The sequence below is a fragment of the Orbicella faveolata genome, unplaced genomic scaffold (assembly GCF_042242905.1).
Source record: "Orbicella faveolata isolate gen_17 unplaced genomic scaffold, um_ofav_v1 contig_14, whole genome shotgun sequence".
Lineage (NCBI taxonomy): Eukaryota > Metazoa > Cnidaria > Anthozoa > Scleractinia > Merulinidae > Orbicella > Orbicella faveolata.
In genome coordinates this window covers 4,268,172-4,286,975 of record NW_028301541.1, presented here as the reverse complement: position 1 = coordinate 4,286,975, position 18,804 = coordinate 4,268,172, and the positions used below count along the sequence as shown (strand labels likewise).

At 39.0% G+C, this 18,804-nt stretch overlaps 3 protein-coding genes across 3 annotated transcripts; 1 reads left to right on the top strand and 2 right to left on the bottom strand.

Annotated features, from left to right (window-relative positions):
• Positions 1-5,561: 5,561 nt before the first annotated feature.
• On the bottom strand, positions 5,562-10,746 carry LOC110050208 (selenoprotein Pb-like). The gene is made up of 4 exons (XM_020756098.2): positions 10,606-10,746; positions 9,736-9,981; positions 7,903-8,130; positions 5,562-7,110 (listed from the first exon to the last, which is right to left on the bottom strand). Exons 2-4 carry the CDS (start codon positions 9,768-9,770, stop codon positions 6,870-6,872), a joined length of 504 nt encoding a protein of 167 aa, XP_020611757.2. The 5' UTR covers positions 9,771-9,981; positions 10,606-10,746; the 3' UTR covers positions 5,562-6,869.
• Positions 10,747-11,353: 607 nt separating this feature from the next.
• LOC110050249 (uncharacterized) lies at positions 11,354-12,993 on the bottom strand. The gene has a single exon (XM_020756153.2). It carries the CDS (start codon positions 12,921-12,923, stop codon positions 11,955-11,957), a length of 969 nt encoding a protein of 322 aa, XP_020611812.2. The 5' UTR covers positions 12,924-12,993; the 3' UTR covers positions 11,354-11,954.
• Positions 12,994-13,431: 438 nt separating this feature from the next.
• LOC110050248 (chloride channel CLIC-like protein 1) lies at positions 13,432-18,735 on the top strand. Its single transcript, XM_020756152.2, has 3 exons — positions 13,432-13,672; positions 15,134-15,877; positions 17,188-18,735. The coding sequence occupies exons 1-3, from the start codon at positions 13,505-13,507 to the stop codon at positions 17,845-17,847; spliced, it is 1,572 nt and encodes a 523-aa protein (XP_020611811.2). The 5' UTR covers positions 13,432-13,504; the 3' UTR covers positions 17,848-18,735.
• The last annotated feature ends 69 nt before the right edge of the window (positions 18,736-18,804 follow it).

Sequence of the window (18,804 nt, the reverse complement as noted above, 5' to 3'; positions counted from 1 at the left end):
CCATGAAATAATTATAAACCACTGAAAGAAACAAGGATAATGAAGATTAACACGAATTACAAATCCAGAGGACGGTACTGGAGGACGCATGTCTCTGTATGAGACCTTCTAAAAAAGTTGCTTTTATGTCTTCATATCAGTTCGATTTAGGAATGGTTGGTGATTTCGTTTCGACTGCATCGATGAGTAATCAATGGCATTAGAAACTACCCATTGCGATCAATAACTAATCTATGACTGCAAATTTTGTGGCCCATCTATTAATTATCGATTACTCTTTGGTCATCGACAATAATCTATGACTAATCAACTGATTTCCATCGATTGCTGACTGATTTGACAACACTGACATAAAATACGACTTGGGGCTTCGTTCACCCTACGCGGAGAAATTTGAAAACACAGCTTTATTTCTACGGTTAGGCCTACCGTCCATACTAATCCGTCACAAAAACGGAACTTTTCGAAAACGTTCTTCAAACTTGAGGAATTTGAAAACGTCGGTTTTTCGTTTTCGTGTGGTCGGAAAAAATTTTGAAAACGGAGCTTTTCGAAAGCGCTCTTCAAACCGGAGGAATTTCAAAAAACGCCGGCTTTTCGTTTTCGTGTGGTTGGAAAACATTTTGAAAACGGAGCTTTTTGAAAACGATGGCGTTACGATAATCACGTGATTTCCCTGACCGAGTTTTCCTCAAACACAAATCCAAAATGACCGGTGATTGTTGGCTTTGGAGGATCGCGGAAGCTCCATTGGTTCGTAGACCGGCAACATTCTGCCCTTCTTCTCTGTACTACTACATTCAAATAGTTATTAGAGTTTTACCCAAAAAATAATATCCAAACACTGTTTGAATAGCACTTCCTTAAAAAATCACCTCAAGTGTGAAGATGGTAGTTAGAACTTGATAGTTTGTCTGCCTTTTGCTATTCAATCCAATGGTAGTTGATTTATCCGTTTTGCAAAACACTCGCTAAGACAAACACCTTTTACTCAAGTCTCGGAGCGCGAGTTTTGTCATATAAAATGTCATTTAAATTACCGTTTCAGTTCAACAAAGCTTCTGTAAAGCAAAGATTACGAAATAAGTCAAGGTGTTCAAAGATCTTCTAAGACCTACAGCAATCGGAGAAACAAAATACACAGCGGTTGCATTACTTAGAGCTGTATACAATTTCCTTGGTATTAACATATATCCACTCAGCAAAGTAGACTGATCACCAACCATGTCTTGTTTATTCTGCTTATTACAGAGAATAATTACATCCCACATCCATTGGCAGGTAACTGGGTCATCACCATATATTAACCTTTCGAGACTAAATAAACACTTCTATTAATTATAATCACGTTTTTCGCTTTTATTTTTGAAGGAGACACGTTTTTAGACACGTTTTTTAGCTTTCTCCTTGTAGTCTTCATCGAAGTTTCGGCTTGCTTTAATTCCTTTTATGGATGAAAATCGTGCTTCTTCGATATAGAGCTATAATTTTGTTTAATGAACTTCAGTGTTCTGGATATTTAATACTCTCTGATTACTGGGTTAGTGAAAAACTAACAGAATTTCTGAATAAAGCCCAGTAAAATGGCTACATTACGTTTAGCAACAGTTAGCAACAAATAGCTTTAAATTCGGCATTTGTTTTAAAGCGAAACGCAAATCAGTGAAACGTGATCTGAGGTTCAAAAATAATCGAAAAAAAGAATAATAATAAAAACACGGTGGTTGTATTGCAAGGAACTGAATTCAATGATTTCAAGCTACTAAGAACTCCAGTGAAAAATATTTGTTACCAATCATTTCTTGCTTAGTACCATGTAAAAAAAAATCGCGCCAGATTATATTACGGCAAACTACAGCGACTGTCAAAGGTAAACTGCCTGACCTGTTATCACATTGACCTGAAAAGAACCTCTGTGAAAAGATTCACCGGAATCAAATATTGCGTGGGAGAGAATTTTTCTTTCTAATTTATCATAATTTTCAGTGCTGAATAAGCGGGAATAAGTCTGGAGTCTCACCGCATACGTGGTATGCCAAAATTTTCTTCGTTTGGCCAACAGAAATTAGAAAATGCTAGAGATGGTAACTGAGGTGTACTATTTTCCTGTATTACCGTGCATTAAAGCTGTTATGAGATGGAATAGAATGGTAGCTTACCTTCAATTGATTCTCATTCGCGCTAAGGGAGGTTACTTGAAGACGTGCGGGAAATTTGAACTATTGCCACATTTGACACTATATATCGATTCAAACCTGTAAGCGATGCTCCGAATCAAAAATTAAAACTGAATTCTATCTGAGATGCGAAACCACAGACACAATATTAAACACATTGTAGCGTTGCAGCTGCGTTAGACGGATATGAATTATATTGTCTTTTCCATGGGAGATTTCTTTCTCAATTTTAATAGACCTTCGATAATTAAATTGATTTTGATGTACAAATAGTCTCCTGCCATACCATTCGTTGAAACAATGATAATATAAACCAATAAAGTGACTGTTCCTGCGTTCTATAAAGCATTGACAGGGTTTCTTCGGTTTTAAAGTAGCTTCCACATTTAGTTTCCAAACATTAGTGTAATTCGTGTAATTTGTATTGAACTGAAAAATTAAATATAAAGCTATTTTGCGTTTTGTTTTATAGACAGTTTGTAGGGTGCTATTTCTTTTGTAATCGCATGCTATTTCTCTGAAAGTTTTCATTATTGTGGTTTTTTTTCTTTGTCGCAACCAGTTTCTTCAACATAACAAAACAGCATTACACCAAAGAGATTTAGTTTTGCATGGCTGTGAAAACAGCGTCGGATCGGAGAGATCACGCAAAAAAATGTTTCACAATTTAGATCCAGTTAGTACATCCCCTTGCTGTTAAAATTTAGCTTATTGCTTTAAAGCAAACTGTTTAAAAGGGAAATTACTTTCAACTTGTCTCACCATACCCACATGACAACCTTGAATGACGTGCGAATTACTTTGTCAAGTCTGTTTTTGCTATGCAGTCTGCCGCATTAGGACTTCGTCAGCAATTTCCGGTTGCGGTTTGTCATCAAGAATACTCAGGGTCTTATAATAATCTTACTTTTGTCTTTCATATAAATAAGTTTATGTAATTCATTGCAATTGTTCAAGTAAAAGTGAAAAACAGCGAGGACATTTCTCGATGGTTTATTGAATTATTTATTTGATCAGTTTATTAATTAATTATCAGAACCACAAACCGCAAGGGAGCAAAACTGTATGTCAAACCAAAGGCATAAGTCACGGAAAATGGGAAATCCTCAATTTAATTTCAATTGCTTTGTAGTTAGAATATGACGAACTAGGTGTGACATTTCAGAGACAGCATTTTGAAGATTTTTACATTATTGGAACTTCTCTTTTATCATAGCTTGAGTTTTCTAGAATTAAGTTTTTAAAAAATTTTCCAAACAAATACTGGCTTTGACGTGTCTTCGAAGCGAACAAAATCGGATGGCGTGGCCGCCAAAATCGTGACAAATAATACTAAAAGAATTCAAGTCTTTATGAAAGCAAAGTTTCTATCTTTGTTAGAAAGGGGTTTATTCAAGATTCTATCTTTAGTATATCTTTCAAATTACTGTTTTTCACACGAAAACATGCAAGAAAAACACTGTCAAATCATGCATTGTGGAATTGAAAAAGGAAAACAAAATTGATTGTTTTAGTGAGATTGGAACCCATGTGGAAAGTTGTACCAGTTGTGGTCCAAACTTAGATTTCGACCAAGTGTTTACAAATTTATACACTATTATAAACTTCTGACACTGTACATTTTTATAAGAATGCCCATTTTGAGGCCTTTGGCTGAACGTTCTGAGTTTCTAGATGATCCCAAAAGGTTCTTATCTTCTCATTAACAGCAAGGTTTTATTGAAGTAAACTCACTCCGATACGAACTCAGATTGTACAAATATCAGTACATTAAAGTCACTAATAGGGTTATCGCAAGGTTTTTTAAGCTGAATTTACACAAAAGTGGCGAAGGACAACTGAAAATCCCTTTGAGAAATGGAATATTCTGTATACTCACCTTCGCAAATCACGGCAGTTCTGTAAATTACAAAGATTTCTGAACGACTGCAGACTGTACTGAATCCACAACGAATATTAACTTATCCTGCCAGCTGGCTCTGTATTTGTCCCTTTGGTGGAATGGCGGCATGCAAGAAAGAACTATTTAAAGGCTCATGTTGAGAAAATATTCGCTTTGTAAATATTTTATGTATTTTCGTTAACGATGACTGGATTTCCCTCAAATCCTTTGCCCCTTTCTCCGAGCCGATGATGGATATCATGGGCTGAAACCGCAGCGACAACCAAAAGTCTTTGCATTACCTTACACCTGACATTTCGTTTTACACCCCGCTGTCCAAAATATGAGGCAGAATTGTCATAAGAATCTGCGGTAGGGATACCTGTAACAAATAATCGGTTTAAAATCTTTCGAGGAAAGTATGTGTTCTCCTATTTGAGATGTCAGTACTAATTTATTTGAATCAGATTACGGAATGATTAGCAATCAGTTCATTAGATTTCACTCAATCAAACTCAAACATGCCGCCACGCAGCCAAATAAACAGTACATTTGTGGTCGCCAACTTTCGGGAAACAGGGCGGGGTACTATACATTGTTTAAATTTGTCATACAGTTCATGCTCCTTAGGAGCTCAAGATCCGTAAAAGCTGGCTATCACCCACGCAACATCATTATCATAAGGAAAATACACACAGGCAGCAAGCTGCTGTTAAATGACGTCTTTTGCTTGAGAATTTTTCTGACAAAAGGCGCTAGTTATCAGTTGTCTCCCTTATGCTACCTACTTATGCTTAAGCTTTACGGGTTCCCGTAAAAACTAGTCCTAATTAAAGGTTCAACGTAATTTGTATGAGCTGAACCGCAGATAAAAAAAAACACAAATCAGTGCGGTAAATTGATCGATCTTCTACAATTGTAGAAGACCTTTACCTTTACCTTTGTATCCTTTGGGTACCTGCTCTTCGATCCTAGACTGAACAGAGTTAAATTTGGAAAAGCTCAGAAGACTTAAGAGCGCTAAGTGCTTTTGCTAATTACAGACAGGTTTAGTTTGGTCTAGTTCCTGAATACCTGTTTGATCTCGGAGCTTAATACTATCGGTCTGGCACACAGTGTGTTATCATGTCATTTCTTCTCAGACTCATTAATAATTCAAAAATACTCCGCTTCAACTCTCTTCTCGGTGTTTGGAGATGTGGTCAAACACGGTATTTCGTGTTTGATATACCTTTTAAACACATGTTCGTTTGCAAGTAGACACCTCGAAAACCAGCTTATAGCCGTTCTCTTTCTGTTCACGTAGAGATGACTGAGAATTGAAGGAATCTCTGTCCTGGAGTGTTGCCAAAATACCGATAGAGGGACTAAGGGAAATCTGGCTAAAAATCCTGCGATATCAGGTGGTTGATACGTTATCATAGCATATCAAGAAGTGGACAAGGTTTCTGACTACCGCGTGGCACGAAATTTTTGCGGAAGTTTAATCTTTGCGGATCGGCTTTTTTTTTTTATTTTGCCGGGCTTTAATTTTTGCGATTTTCAGAAAGTCACGTTTAATTAGAATTTCAACATTTTCGTGTGTTTTTTTTTTTTCGTTTTACTAAACTACATGCAATCGTCAAGTCAAACAACATGTAGAGAGATAAAACATTGACGATAGTCGATGTTACTCTGTTACACTGAATTACATGATCCCGTCAAAGTGTTGCTGATTGCTCCGACGGCAGATCAGTAATAGCTGCGGTACCACTTGATGCATTATTTCTCGAGTTATCGCCCACTGGCACTTTCTTTTCCACACCGGTATTTTGCCAACAAGATTCTACATGTGATGTTTCTGTGTATAATTTCGCCAGTGAAGTAAATTTCCTGAGGAGAAAATTGTTGCGGGAACTTTTGTTAACGGGAATTTTTTTGCTGATTATGTAAAAAAACTGCAAAAATCGCGAAGCATAACTATGCCACATGGTAGTTAACCATCTGGTAACTCAATCCTGTAGCAGGGCACAGACACCGGTGTTTTTACACTCTTTTATAATTTTAAAAGATTAGTGAAACAGGAAAAACAGCTGGCAAACTTTATAGTTTCAAACTTTAATATTTGATTACAACTGCTGTGGGTAAAAACCACTACAAATCGTATTTTACGTAGGATTCCGAAGCACTGATCTTGAAGAAACTCAAGGAAAAAAATAATCTTGATTTTACACAGCGTGAACTCCAAGCATCAAAAGTTACAATTCAAGTTTAATATAACTTCGTCATAACGGACTCAGAGGCTATCCAAAAACAAAAAACAGATCATTTCTTGATACTTTTTTTTTCTAGACTTTCTATCACTTTGTCGATTTTCATCGAAACAAACAACTTGCACTTTATTTGTTTGTTTGTCATATAAACAAAGTTTCCAGATTGAAAAGATTTGGCGCTAATCCTAACCAAAAAATACAAATTACATATGAAATACTGTAGTGGAGTTCTGTTTCTTTTCAACTCTGGGGGTAGAATTACCCCCGTAGAGTATTAATTGTTCGATTGAGGGGACGGAAAAGATTTTTTGCTCGAATAATCGGGAGGTTCGAAAAATCGAGGGTTAGAGAAATATACGGATTACAGTGTGCTCAGTAACAAGTCAAAAACAGTTGAAAAAAAAAACCTTATAACGTTACTCGGGCTTTCATTAATCCTTGTCTTTTTCTGTAATCTCCCTCTTAAAACCGGCCAAAAATGACCGAGAATCTCGGCACACTTACAAGATGTCAAAAACTAATTAATGAGAACTGAATGAAATAAAATATCAGTCTATTTTATTTCGTTTCCTCTTCGCTTGCCACAGTGCTTTGGTTGTTTAAGATCTTGAATGACGAATTCGTTGTAGTTTCAAGTCGAGCCGGCTGCGTAGTAACACTTACTGTGGTATTGATTGAAAATTCTTGTGACGTAACAGGCATGGCTGTGGTGGACTGGGTTGGAGCCGCGGTTGTTGGGGTTGGGCAATGTCGGTGGCATTCTGAAATCTTGTTGTTATAAACTTTTTTTAAGGAATCCCTGAGAACATAACCAGTAGTACTTCACTATAGAATCAGACCCTGTCGTTTATATGGTATACCCGTATCATATCTTGTCACGCCATATCCTTTTGTGTCATGAAATTTCATGTCACCATTTAAGGTGACAGTGTCACGGGTGACTGTCACAAGTTCTCTTTCCTACACTAAATTTCCATGTCATATTTCCAAGCGTAACCAAATATAGCTAAATATACAAGAAAAAGTGTCTTGGGGAAGAAGATCAGGATTACAATTCAGTAAATTTGATTTTGTGACAGGATACCGCGGGGGGTGTGACTCCCATATAAAAAGGACCGGGGAGCTCGTCGAAAATTTTAAAAAAACTTTTAAGAGGTACCAAGATCCTGTTTTGTGGGCGTGGCTTGAAATTCTTTTTCACCTCTAAGAGGTACCGGTGTAAATGAGACAAAATTCAAAATCATTTGATTGTCACATTCCTCCTGTCGTATTTTTTCGGCTTAATAACCTGAAAGGTACCGCGAAAGCTCCCGATGTGAATCTTTTAAGGCTGAACACCCTTCGAGTTACAAAAATGCTTTTTTAACCCCTAGAAAGTACGGCGAACACCCCCGTCCTTTTTGCGTGGGAGTCCCTCCCCAGGGACAGGATGTCGAACAACGAAATTGCCATTCTGGTAAAACTTTGACTCTTTTGGTCATCATGTTTCTTTTTTAGATTATACTCCCCTGCTTTTGGTGTTAATAGACATTGGGAAGATTGTTGGATTGTGGAGTTCCATTAAAGCAAAATACAAGGCTTGTAAATTTACCAGACATATGGATATCTCATATAGCTGTAGGGCATTCTTAAATGATCAACCAACAGTCCACAGCGATCGTAAATCAACATATCGTCTTTCTTTCCGTCAAGCATTGCCACGATGTCTTGGTTGGCGGGCTCTTGGTAGACTGGGAACGACACTCTCTTTTTCAACTCGGAGATGGAGGTAGCGGATTTTTTCATGTTCAGAATCATGAAGGTAATATCAGTGATATTCCTGTAAGGGACAAACGCTACCATGTTACAAATGAGACTGGCTGACTAATGGGCTAATGGTCTGAAGAAGTTGTTTTCGTAGTTTTACCGCTAAAAAACCTCAAGAAAATTCGGTCTTTAACGTCGAATGAATGAATGAATGAATGCTTTATTTAACGTGGATATACGCTTAGCTTGAGAGCTAGTTAACTGAATAACTAGGCTATAATTCGATAGTAGCACTACTACTACCACAACAGCTGCTCAAAAGCGTCTCGATGAGGTTCAAAGATGATTTCCCGTCCGTGCTGCGCAGTCTCAGCACCAAAATGTTTGTGTCGGAGTCTCAGTCGATGGAATGCGAATCGATGTTTTCCTTACGAATCGTTTATCTTATCTTTGAGGCATTTTAAATTCTTTTTCCAACAGTTTCTTTGATTTTTACAGCCACGAAGTTGTTTCGTCAAGAAGTATGAGAAACAACGAAGCATAAATTCATGAATTCACTTCCTGTAAGTAGTTGCAAAATGTTACATTTTGTGACTAAATTGATACCTGAACGTCCATTGATCAGAATCAGTTTAACCGTCAGCTGAGACACAAAGCGTTTTCAAAGTGAAAGCGATGTGATCTGAGATGTTCAAAATTTAGTGACAGCTGAGAAAATAGCCGAGATTTTAACTACGATAGAAGAGAAATCGCCGAAAAGTTATCTGATAAATGATATTCTAACACCCCCGTAGCCGCGCTAAAAACCGGTGATATTGCGACTGAGTAGTGTATTGTACTCAACAGATAGAATGAGTGTTCTGGCCCGGGTCACCGAGTTCCGTTCTTTGGACCTTTACTCTGATATTGTCTCTCTGCAGATGCACACAGGTGATTGTTGTACGGTACCTTAACAAAAACTTTGGCTAACCTGCCATTGACTGCTTACGTGTTTCGCACTGGATAAAACGCACTTTTCGTGGTCAAAACCAGTATTACCTTTCGGTCCGAATTAGTTTTTCATTTCCGCTGTGCCCTCCCGAGGGGTTTTAACTTGAATTCGGAAAGGTTAACATTCCAGTTTCAAGGAAAAAACGTTTGGCATGGCATTACGTTTGGTCAAAAAGTTGAACAACGATTGATCAGCTAATGAGAATAAGCAAAAACCACTACAGCAGGTTCGAGTTCCAGTCACTTGACTTCCTGAGTCGCGTTACCTTTTCAGCAAGAGTAGTCAAGCAGTCATACCGAGGAGACGGGGTAGAGCAACTAACAAAGAGAGAAAACTGAACAATGCTTGTCTTGCGCTCTATTGAGGATCTCTCACCTTGTCCACTAGACCAAAGAAAAGGCCGAGGAGATAATGTTGAGTAAACAAACGCAAATAGTCGGTGCATAGACGCTTATTTCTTTTGCTAATAGTTATTTTTCTTCGAGCGCGCGAAAGCGGCCGCGAAGCGTGCGGAAATGGGAAAAGAAGTCCACAGACCCTCTATTTTTGTCTTTCCCCAGCCCCAGCCCCAGCCCCTTGCGTTTCGGCTCATTCATATCCCACGCGCTGGGTTAATTAATATTTTGCTAAGCTTGCGATCTCGACGAACTCAAGACAAAATAGAAGGACTGCGGAGAGACTGCTCACCTCTTCACAACTATTTCTTTATACATGAGGTTCATCCGCCCAGCCTGCCACTGACAAAATCGTCAGCTGGCGAGCATCACTCCAAGAATTACCACGTGACCCTTCGATCGCGCTTCAGCCAATGGGTTCAGCTGACCGATCGTCCACGAAGATGGCCGCTGGCATATCCTTTTTGATCCCTCTGTAAGTACCAAGAACGAAAGCGAGGCAAGCAGGAGCTGGGTCGCAACTGCTCGCATGGTCCGGCTGAAATAGGAAAACTTATAACTACGAATATACCAATGTGGTTGTCATACTCTGTCTCAAACCTAAACGGGAACCCTCTTTTTGAAAACAACAGTCTTATGCAGGGGAACACAGACATTTCGCCCCTTCCCGTGTCCCCTGTTACCGTTCTCACCAAGCATACGTGGTCTCCTCGCGAGGCGCGCGGGTTTTAATTTCCACCAAAGCGCGTTCCTTTTCCCACTCGTTTCTCAATAAAACATTTTCAAGAGAAAGGAGGGATTGTTTTGCAGTGTGATAAAAACGTGTATAAAGAACCAAGAGGCCATGACCTTAAATAGCTAACATTTTGCTCTCACACACGATAGCGGACATTAGCAATCTTTCTGCGCAGAAAAAAGCACTGATGTGAAACATTTACCTCCCGTTGATGGTTTTTAACCGATTTCTGCTCACATACTTACGTAATTCGATTTTGGTTTTAAAGGTAACCACCACTGGTTGGAAACGTTACGTAATGGACAGAGATTTTGTCCGTAACAATTACTGTATACTGTGCTTATCTGTTCGTGTTGAAAACTGCTTAAAGGTCATTAAATAGCAGAGTTTTCGCAATTCGTTTGTTGAATGACTTTACAGACTTACTCAAAACGGACTTGTCCTGGATCCAAGAACAAGGGACCGAACTTTCAACGTCTATGCGCTGTTTGCTGTGTACTCTTGGCTCAACACACGGGTAAATTCATTCGTACGGAACACGACACGCTTTTTGATGATAAACGATATGAAGGTCACATATGGTAGTGTCTGTGATACATCATACGTGGGGTCAGCGTGTTGCGTGACATCCTGTGTAACGAATGCCAACGAGACCATAAACTGTGATTGGGCGTTTTTTCTCTGGGGAGAGAGGGAGAGGGAGGGTATGACCATAGGCAAACAGCTCTACATCTCTTCTCATCTGATCACCAAACAAATTTTCCAACTCTTGTCAAACAATTTGTGGAAACATGTATCCTCTCAGAGAAGCCAGCCAACTCCAGGTCATTGTCCCTCCTTTTGCTTACAGAGATGTTAAGTGTCTCGTGTGTTTCTACAAATCTCCTTTGTCTAGTAACCCTTTGACTTCTGGTCTCTAGCTTGAGACGTTTTATATGTAAACAGCTAAATTCTCATTCACTGACTGCTACATGTCCTTGAAAAGAGGTTCTGAGAGTTTGGAGGTACATCAAAACAATATCTCCTAGCTTAGAGGAAAGCCTCAATAATGAGCAAAGGCTTATTAGAGAACAAGAAAGGATGGCTAGTTTAAAAAGAAAGAGTACAGAAGAAGGGCAATAGAATGGGTAGTATTTACAGAAAGAAACAAGGCCCAAAAAACAAACACAATTGGTCGACTTAATGCTTAATTTTAATTCCTTTTATGAACTGTTTAATATATCGTCTTACATCAGGAAGACACACTTATTTCTGAAAAAATTATTATATTATATAACTTATTTTTAACCATAACTGTATGTTTGACAACTAATGTATCAAAAACATATTTCAACATGGTACAGCTTTAACAAACTTCTCCATACCATTGAAATCTGTACTGTCATTTTCCTGTATTACAGCTGAAAAATCGGGTGGTTAATTATATTTTTGCCAACAATTAACCGTCTATATCATTGATATAATAGAAACATGCAAATTATAATCTTTCTCTACCTATGATTTAACATGAATGATTCGATAAATAATTTTCATAACTATCTTTATATCCATTGCAACAGTTGCACTCGTATGTAACACAATGACACTGAATTTCATGCAACTTGGTGTCACGCAATCAACCGTGACAATAAAAATCAACATCAACTTGAACAGCCTAACACATATTGCCAGTACATTGTTCCAGTAATGAAATACGGAAAATTCAGAGAAGGACAGTCAGCGTTTGTATTAAACGAATATTTATGCATCGTGTAACTGTTGTGATTGCGTGACGCCTACACTGTGTGGTTCAAGGCAAGTTTGTGCTGTCCAAGAGCAGTGTGACTTTCAAAAAACCTTCCACACCGCACACAGGCCCAGTGCAATAGCTCCTCGCTGTGTTGGTTCAAGCTCACTTTGGTCTTGAAGCTCTTGAAGCAGACACCACAAGTGTACAGCACGTCGATGAAGCGCGAAGGATCTCTCAGACGCCCTGTACGAACACAGTAGATACGCTGTAAAAACGCTTGCCTCTTTTGATACCAGACAGTATAGCTGAAATGGAAGCCGTATTCAGATCCAGAATATTCTGATAACTCCGAATTTCTACGGCCACGTCGCCGTTCCACCATGCAGCGGAGAACAGCGAAGTTTTCTTCTCTTCTTTGCAGACGATCTTCATGGTGTCTGGAGTAGGGATGGAAACGCTTCCTACACAGTTTTTTGTGTTTCATTTTGTGGCCACTGTAGTGCTGTATACTTCTTTCATAGTGGTGTGAATTTTCCGCTCGGTTCCATCTTCTGGGCGTTTCTTGTCGAGCAAAGCGAGACCTCGGTTCATCTTCTTCGTAGTAAATATTCACCTCCTTGGAAGGACTACAGCGTGTTGTTATTTGCAGGTTGTCGCCTTTCCAAGTGATCGAGCGCTTGTTTTCTGCAAGAGTTGCAGAGCCATACAACAAAGACGGATACTCAAAGACATTTTCCACGTATTCAACCCTCTTCGTCTTGACAAAACGACATTTTCCAACCTTTTCCAGCTCTTTTAAGACCCAGAGTCGTCGGTTGTTCAAAGTGTACCATTCCCACTTCTCTGGGTAAAACACGACTTCTATGAGCGGGATATCCTCCAACAAAATTTCTCCATTCTTTATCTGAGTGAAGGTCTCCTCAAGGGGAATGCCATTATCAAACTTCGATGCGAGAATGTTCTCAGTAAAGCGTATTTCTGAAGGCTTCAAAAGCACAAGGTACGTGAAATTCATTTCGAATATTGCTTCTGCCAGACGGACTGAGATGATTGAGGTGATAAACAAATCGCGCCACGTGCGAAGATTTGCCGCGAAATATTCCCAGGGTAGTCTGGTAGCCTGTAAACAAACAAAGGTCTCCGTAGTGGGAGGGGAGAGGCTAAAAAAAATGTTGATAGCACTTAATTATTTTTTCAATTCTCAAATCGACTTAGAGTTTATCTTATACCATAAATTTGAATGGACGTCATTGAATGGATGACTCGACAACGAAAACTGAGCAAAAATAGCTTCTCTGACAGTCGTTTTGACAAAGACAAAAGAAAGTCCAATAAAGACAATTTTACACGAAAGAATAATTTTAGGAGAAATTTTCAAAAATCTGCAAAAATAAACGATGGGAAATGTGTTAAATATGGGACTACAATGAAGGAAAAGAAATTTGAATTGAAACTCAATGCAAAATAGATTCCCTTGTGGAGATGGGTGGGTACTTTTTTTTTTCCTCTGAAGAATGAGGTACCCAGTCCCCCTCACAATCTTTCTTGGAAACGGAAGGTGAAAAAACGGTGAGGTTGGCGTTTGAACGTAGCAGAATGCAAGTACTTTCGTTACTGTTAATCAGTTTTTCCTCTCTGGTTTGTCGATCACTTGGACAGGAAGGTAATTACAATGAAGCTGAGCAGTCCCTTCCAGGAAATGAGTGGTTGAATCCGTGGGACATGATCCACTATGATGCGGCAGCTCAATCGTTCGACAACACGGTCAGTTTGCCTTTAATTTCACATCTTTTCATTCCCTTGCCAAACTAAAAGTTGAATGTTTTCTTCGCTGAACCTGCTAGTCTTTTAAACGTTACGCTTTTCCTTTCACTTCTTATTGTTTTCCTCGTTTTCTATCCCGTAAACTTCCTTGCAACTCGATATGCAAACTGGTTTACAGTGGAGACGCTATAAACGGTTTTCGAAATACGGGATATTTGGGTAAAAAATTAACAGGATGCAGAATATTTTGGGGAAAAATCAATGGGATATTTAGATCAGATAAAACGGGATATCGAGTAGAAAACTCTTTAATTTTTGCAGTTGGAGTCGGGATATACAGGCCAAAAATGGTCAGGAATTACTGCAATGTGGGAGCCCCCTAATTTCGGGTCTCACAATGGAAATGGAAATGTGATTTAAATGAAGAGTGCTGAACGCCATGGCAAACATTTTGCATCTACCGTGATCAGAAAGATACTGTAGGGGGTTTTACTAAACTGGTGCACCCTGAGTGAGTTTTTGTTACAAACATCAAGAAGTGAAAAAATAGTTTAAGTGCAAAAATGCTGTGACATTTGCAGGGTGCAGACACCAGACTACATTTAGGCCCAAATAGCCCTCTAGTTAGCCTGAACATTACTTGGGTTAGCCTGAACAGCACTCAGGTTGGCTTGAATAGAGCTCAGGTTAGCCGTCCTACGGTTCAGCTCTCACTAATGGAAATGGGAAAACAATATTATTTCATAAGTCTGCAATTGTCGTACACCAGTGCAAAATCACCTTGTACAACTTCTTGTGATCGATATAGACAGCGAAAAAATCAGTGATCATCCTGAAATTCAAACCAACCAATCAACAGACACAGACATGAACAGACAAACACTTGGTACCATGTCAGGAACAATAAAAAGGTTTACATAATAGAGTTTAAAGACCTATCCAATAGCCCAGGGTTAGTGTATTTTGCAGTGGGACAGTGGATTCTGTCCTTTGCCTGTCCAACAGGCAGTGGAAGTTTTTTGAGGAAAAGGTTTTGAGAAAATTCAAATACTGTAAGAGGTGAAACTATTGTTTTTTAGGAGCTAATGAGAATGATCTTTGGGCTAGCTCACCATAGTCACAGCTTGCCCAAAGCTCTAGTGAAAGCTCGCTTATTGCTTTTCTTTATGGTCTGTATACGAACCAAGTGGCCCATTAGGTCCTTAACTTGGTTTCAGTAGCCCTGGATGGGATGCTAGTCCATCGCAGGGTTGCCCCACAGCTTTAAGTTTGCCGGTACCCATTTATACACCTGGGTGGAGAGAGGCACTGTGATCTCCTGCCCAGTAAAATGTCTTGCTCAAGAACATAACACAATGTGCCTAGCTAGGGCTTGAACCCAGACCATGTTATCAGCATGCGAGGGCACTAACCATGACACCACTGTCATATAACAAATTATGTACATTTTTTTACAATCAGGGAATAGGTGTAAAGGATGCCGCAGCAAAACAATCTGATCATGACAAACTCCAAGCAAAGCTATCGCAGTGCTACAAGGACTTGGAAAAATCACCCGTAAAATGTCAGGCCTGTGCTGAAAAAACTGTTGCCAATGCATCACCGTGTGACACTCCATACTTTAAAAAAGTAGTCAGAAGCATACTAGGGAATCTTGAAGATCATGGAGATCATGAGGTTGTGGTGACTGCTTCAAAAGATAATGTTGCAGCTCTGGAAAAATTTGTCAAATCAGACGATGGAAACGTCCAAGACGTCTGTGAGGTGATCATCGGCATTGTATCTAATTTTAAAGGCAGAGACGATATGTATGGTTTTGGTCAGTGGGACAATTCATCATTAAGTTATATAACTAAAGAGGCAATTCTTATCTTGGCATCTCTGATTTTGGTGATTTGCGCAGCAATTGTTTTTGAGACACGCACAAGGTTAACCTGGCGGACCCAGCTCTGGGGTGTACTGTTCATCTGTTTTATTGTCAGCATTCCTTGGGAGTGGTATCGTTTATACAGAAAAGCATTTGCTTCCAAACAAGCACAGATGGAAAAGGAAATTCCCAAACATTGCCGGCCAGATCACGAATTACGGCCATTAGAGTCCCTTACACTTTGGTTGAAAAATTCATTTACCTTTACTGACGACACTTGTGTAAAGTACCAGGAGATGTTACTTGTTGACCCAATTTGGGAAATTTCTCCATCAAAAGTAAGTTCACATTGATTCCCTCGTACTGTGTTACTTGTTTCCAAGTTCTTAATTCAGAATTTTCTAATGTTGGTGAGTAATACTTATTTTTGCAACAATAATATTGAATGGGTTGGCTTCATTCATACTCTAGTCATCCTAATTCAATTGACTTACTAATAATTTCAGAAGTGTAGCAGCTCTCATAAGCTTGTAACTTTTTTTGCTTGTTAGAAGCTGTTGTTGTTTTGGGGCTAGGGGCACTGTTTCTGTTGTTTGTTTGATTGTCCTCTCTAAGGGCATCAAGCCATTCATGTCATGGGTTTCATTAAGGGCCAGGCACCAGGCAAATTGACCGGTTGTGAGGACAATTTTGCCCGGCTGGTTTGACCATCTAGTGGAAAGTTTTTCTTCTTTTTTTCCACCTGTAAAAACCAGTTGCCCTCTTGCTGAAAATGTTAATGAAACCACTGTTGTGTGAGACCTGATGAGAGCTGCTACCTCACCCTGATTTGTTATTTTATGGTTAATACCGTATACTACCACTTATAAGCCCTGGGCTTATATACTCGAGCTTCATGAGAGGTTTAGGATGGGCTTATAAACAGAAGGGCTTATATCTGAGAGGGCTTATTAGCAGACTAAGAAAACCGTCTCAAAATGAACCAAATGTACGACAGTGCAATATGCTTTTCAATATACTGGTTTTAAATTAGATTTAAAACAAAAAAAGTAATCATAATAAATCAATTTCATTATATTTTAAACAAGAAGAGGGCTTAATCCAAGGGCCTTCATTCAACAAAAATTCCAGAACTTTCAAAACAGAGGCAAAGTTTCTGGAAAACCTGCAAATTGTTGAATAAGAGCAGCAAACCATTTATTATATACAAAAATTCTAGAAATTCCTGGCGTGAAATTTTTGAAATTTCAAGAAATACCTCACTAGGTTCTCCTCTTTTCTGGAAATCCTGAAAAATGCTGGTCTATAATGGTTGACCACTAGAAATGTTTGGAAGTTCAAACCAAACATTTTTTAGTAATATTAAGATTCAAAATTTGCCAGCAGACAGCAATTTGGCTACATACAGACTTAAATTATTTGCTGCACATTTCACACTGGAGATCACAAATCCTGACGAATAACAAATCCATCTGTGACCTTTCCTGGCTAATACTTCTGTTCTCCTGCCAGCTACCAGCAAAACATTTTGACAAGGCTGTACATTTAATGTTCTTATGGGAAGCTTGGTACACACAAAAATAACTGATTAGAACAGTACTGTGATTTTGTCCGTAATAATTGCCAAACCTTTGTAAACTCTCTACAGGCAATATCTGCAACAGTAGCCAGTATTATCGCACAACCATTTGAACATGTTGCAGAAGCCATTGGCAAAAGTTTTCGTGCATTGTTCAGAGAGGTCCCTCTGCAGTGGCAACCATTTGTGTTCTTGGCAGTCGTCATCATTATCATTATTGCCATGTTTACACTAAGTGGATTGCAAGTGAAGTTGCCATTTATGACGATCGCTACTGTCCCAGCCCTCCCTGGAAATGTCCAGGGAAATCTTCAAAGGCTTGAAAACCATGTTCAAAATGTCGAAGTGGCCGTACAGCAGTTAAATAATGATGCACATCAGAGAGATGCAATTGACCACGCTCCACTGCAGGAGAACATTAATCAGCAGCAAGAGCAGATTCTTGAGCTTTTGAATGCTATGAATGAACGGCAACGGAGATGGGAAGAGGTAATGAGACAAGGCATGCCTGCAATTCAAGGTGGCAACCAGCCAGTTCAAGGTGGCAATCAGCCACTTCAAGGAGCTCTGGGTCCTGCAGCGAGGGGAGTGGAGCGCATCGGTGCAGAGGAACAGAGGCCTGAGAAATGCCCTGTCATGGAGTCACCCAACATTAAAACCCCTGTTCAGAATACAGATCATGACGTCAAGTTTGGTGTAGAGGATGTAGGCTCTTCTGAGCGTGCATGACATTATTATCAGCTGAACTTGATAAGGAAAAACTTCATTAGACAGATTCAATCATCAGGAATGCAGAAATAGTCTGGGTGTCCTGTCCGTAAATTATCAAGAGTCTGTGTAATCAGAATGTCTCCAATATTTATGAGGCAAAGAAGTTTGGAAATAGAGTGGAAAATGCATGCAAACTTTATATAATGGCCTTAAAATGTTGAATCAAATGTTTGTTTTCAAAACAATGGTATTGTGTCTGTGCATAGCAAAATCCATCATCCCTAAAAGTTCTTTTTGTCTGAACAGAGAAAATCAGAGAACTGACCTGCCGCAGGCTAATGCTATAAAGTGAGTTGATTTTATTTAGTATTAATAATTAATATTCATGCAAACATTTGGATCAGAGTTAAGGGTCCCGATAGGAAGAGTTTTACGCAACAGTGACATGTAGGCATGTGGGGTCCTCTTCAAGGAAGTATTAAGCTGTGATTTACTTACATTTCAAAAATTTCAGTTATGCAGTACTAGTTTAAATGTAGCATATCTTAAGCAAAACTGACCCATTAGCCCCTGGAAACTATGGAAAAAAAGTGATCTGAAGCAAAAGGAACTGATAGATTTATAAAAATAATACAAGAAATTTGGGTTTTATGGATGTAATTTTGCTGATTATGTAACAGTTTGAAAAGACTGTCTGTTCTGTCTGTTGGTAGGGTCACTTGTGTTTGTGGATGAAACACTGGAAAAACATGTGATATAGAAGTATATATTTTCTGAGCTTCAAAAAACTGTTTTTGGTTCCTTTACCCTGGAATCAAGAATTTCAATAATTTGTCTTTGTTCAATGTCAGTAAGGGTGCTTTCCATTATGCCAAAGATTACAGAAATTTTTTTCAGAAGTCAACATTATAACACGGGCACCATTGAAAATATTGTCCAGCGAGGCCAAGATTCCCTTCACTTTCTGCTCAGTGA

Excerpts from the sequence above, each read along its gene's own strand:
- LOC110050208 (XM_020756098.2), bottom strand. The coding sequence starts at position 9,770 with ATGAACCTCATGTATAAAGAAATAGTTGTGAAGAG. Across the intron at positions 8,131-9,735 it reads AAAGAAATAGTTGTGAAGAG|GAATATCACTGATATTACCT; the intron begins GTGAGCAGTCTC and ends TGTCCCTTACAG. Across the intron at positions 7,111-7,902 it reads ATGAGATATCCATATGTCTG|GGATTCCTTAAAAAAAGTTT; the intron begins GTAAATTTACAA and ends TTATGTTCTCAG.
- LOC110050249 (XM_020756153.2), bottom strand. The coding sequence starts at position 12,923 with ATGAATTTCACGTACCTTGTGCTTTTGAAGCCTTCAGAAATACGCTTT.
- LOC110050248 (XM_020756152.2), top strand. The coding sequence starts at position 13,505 with ATGCAAGTACTTTCGTTACTGTTAATCAGTTTTTCCTCTCTGGTTTGT. Across the intron at positions 13,673-15,133 it reads CTCAATCGTTCGACAACACG|GGAATAGGTGTAAAGGATGC; the intron begins GTCAGTTTGCCT and ends TTTTACAATCAG. Across the intron at positions 15,878-17,187 it reads GGGAAATTTCTCCATCAAAA|GCAATATCTGCAACAGTAGC; the intron begins GTAAGTTCACAT and ends AACTCTCTACAG.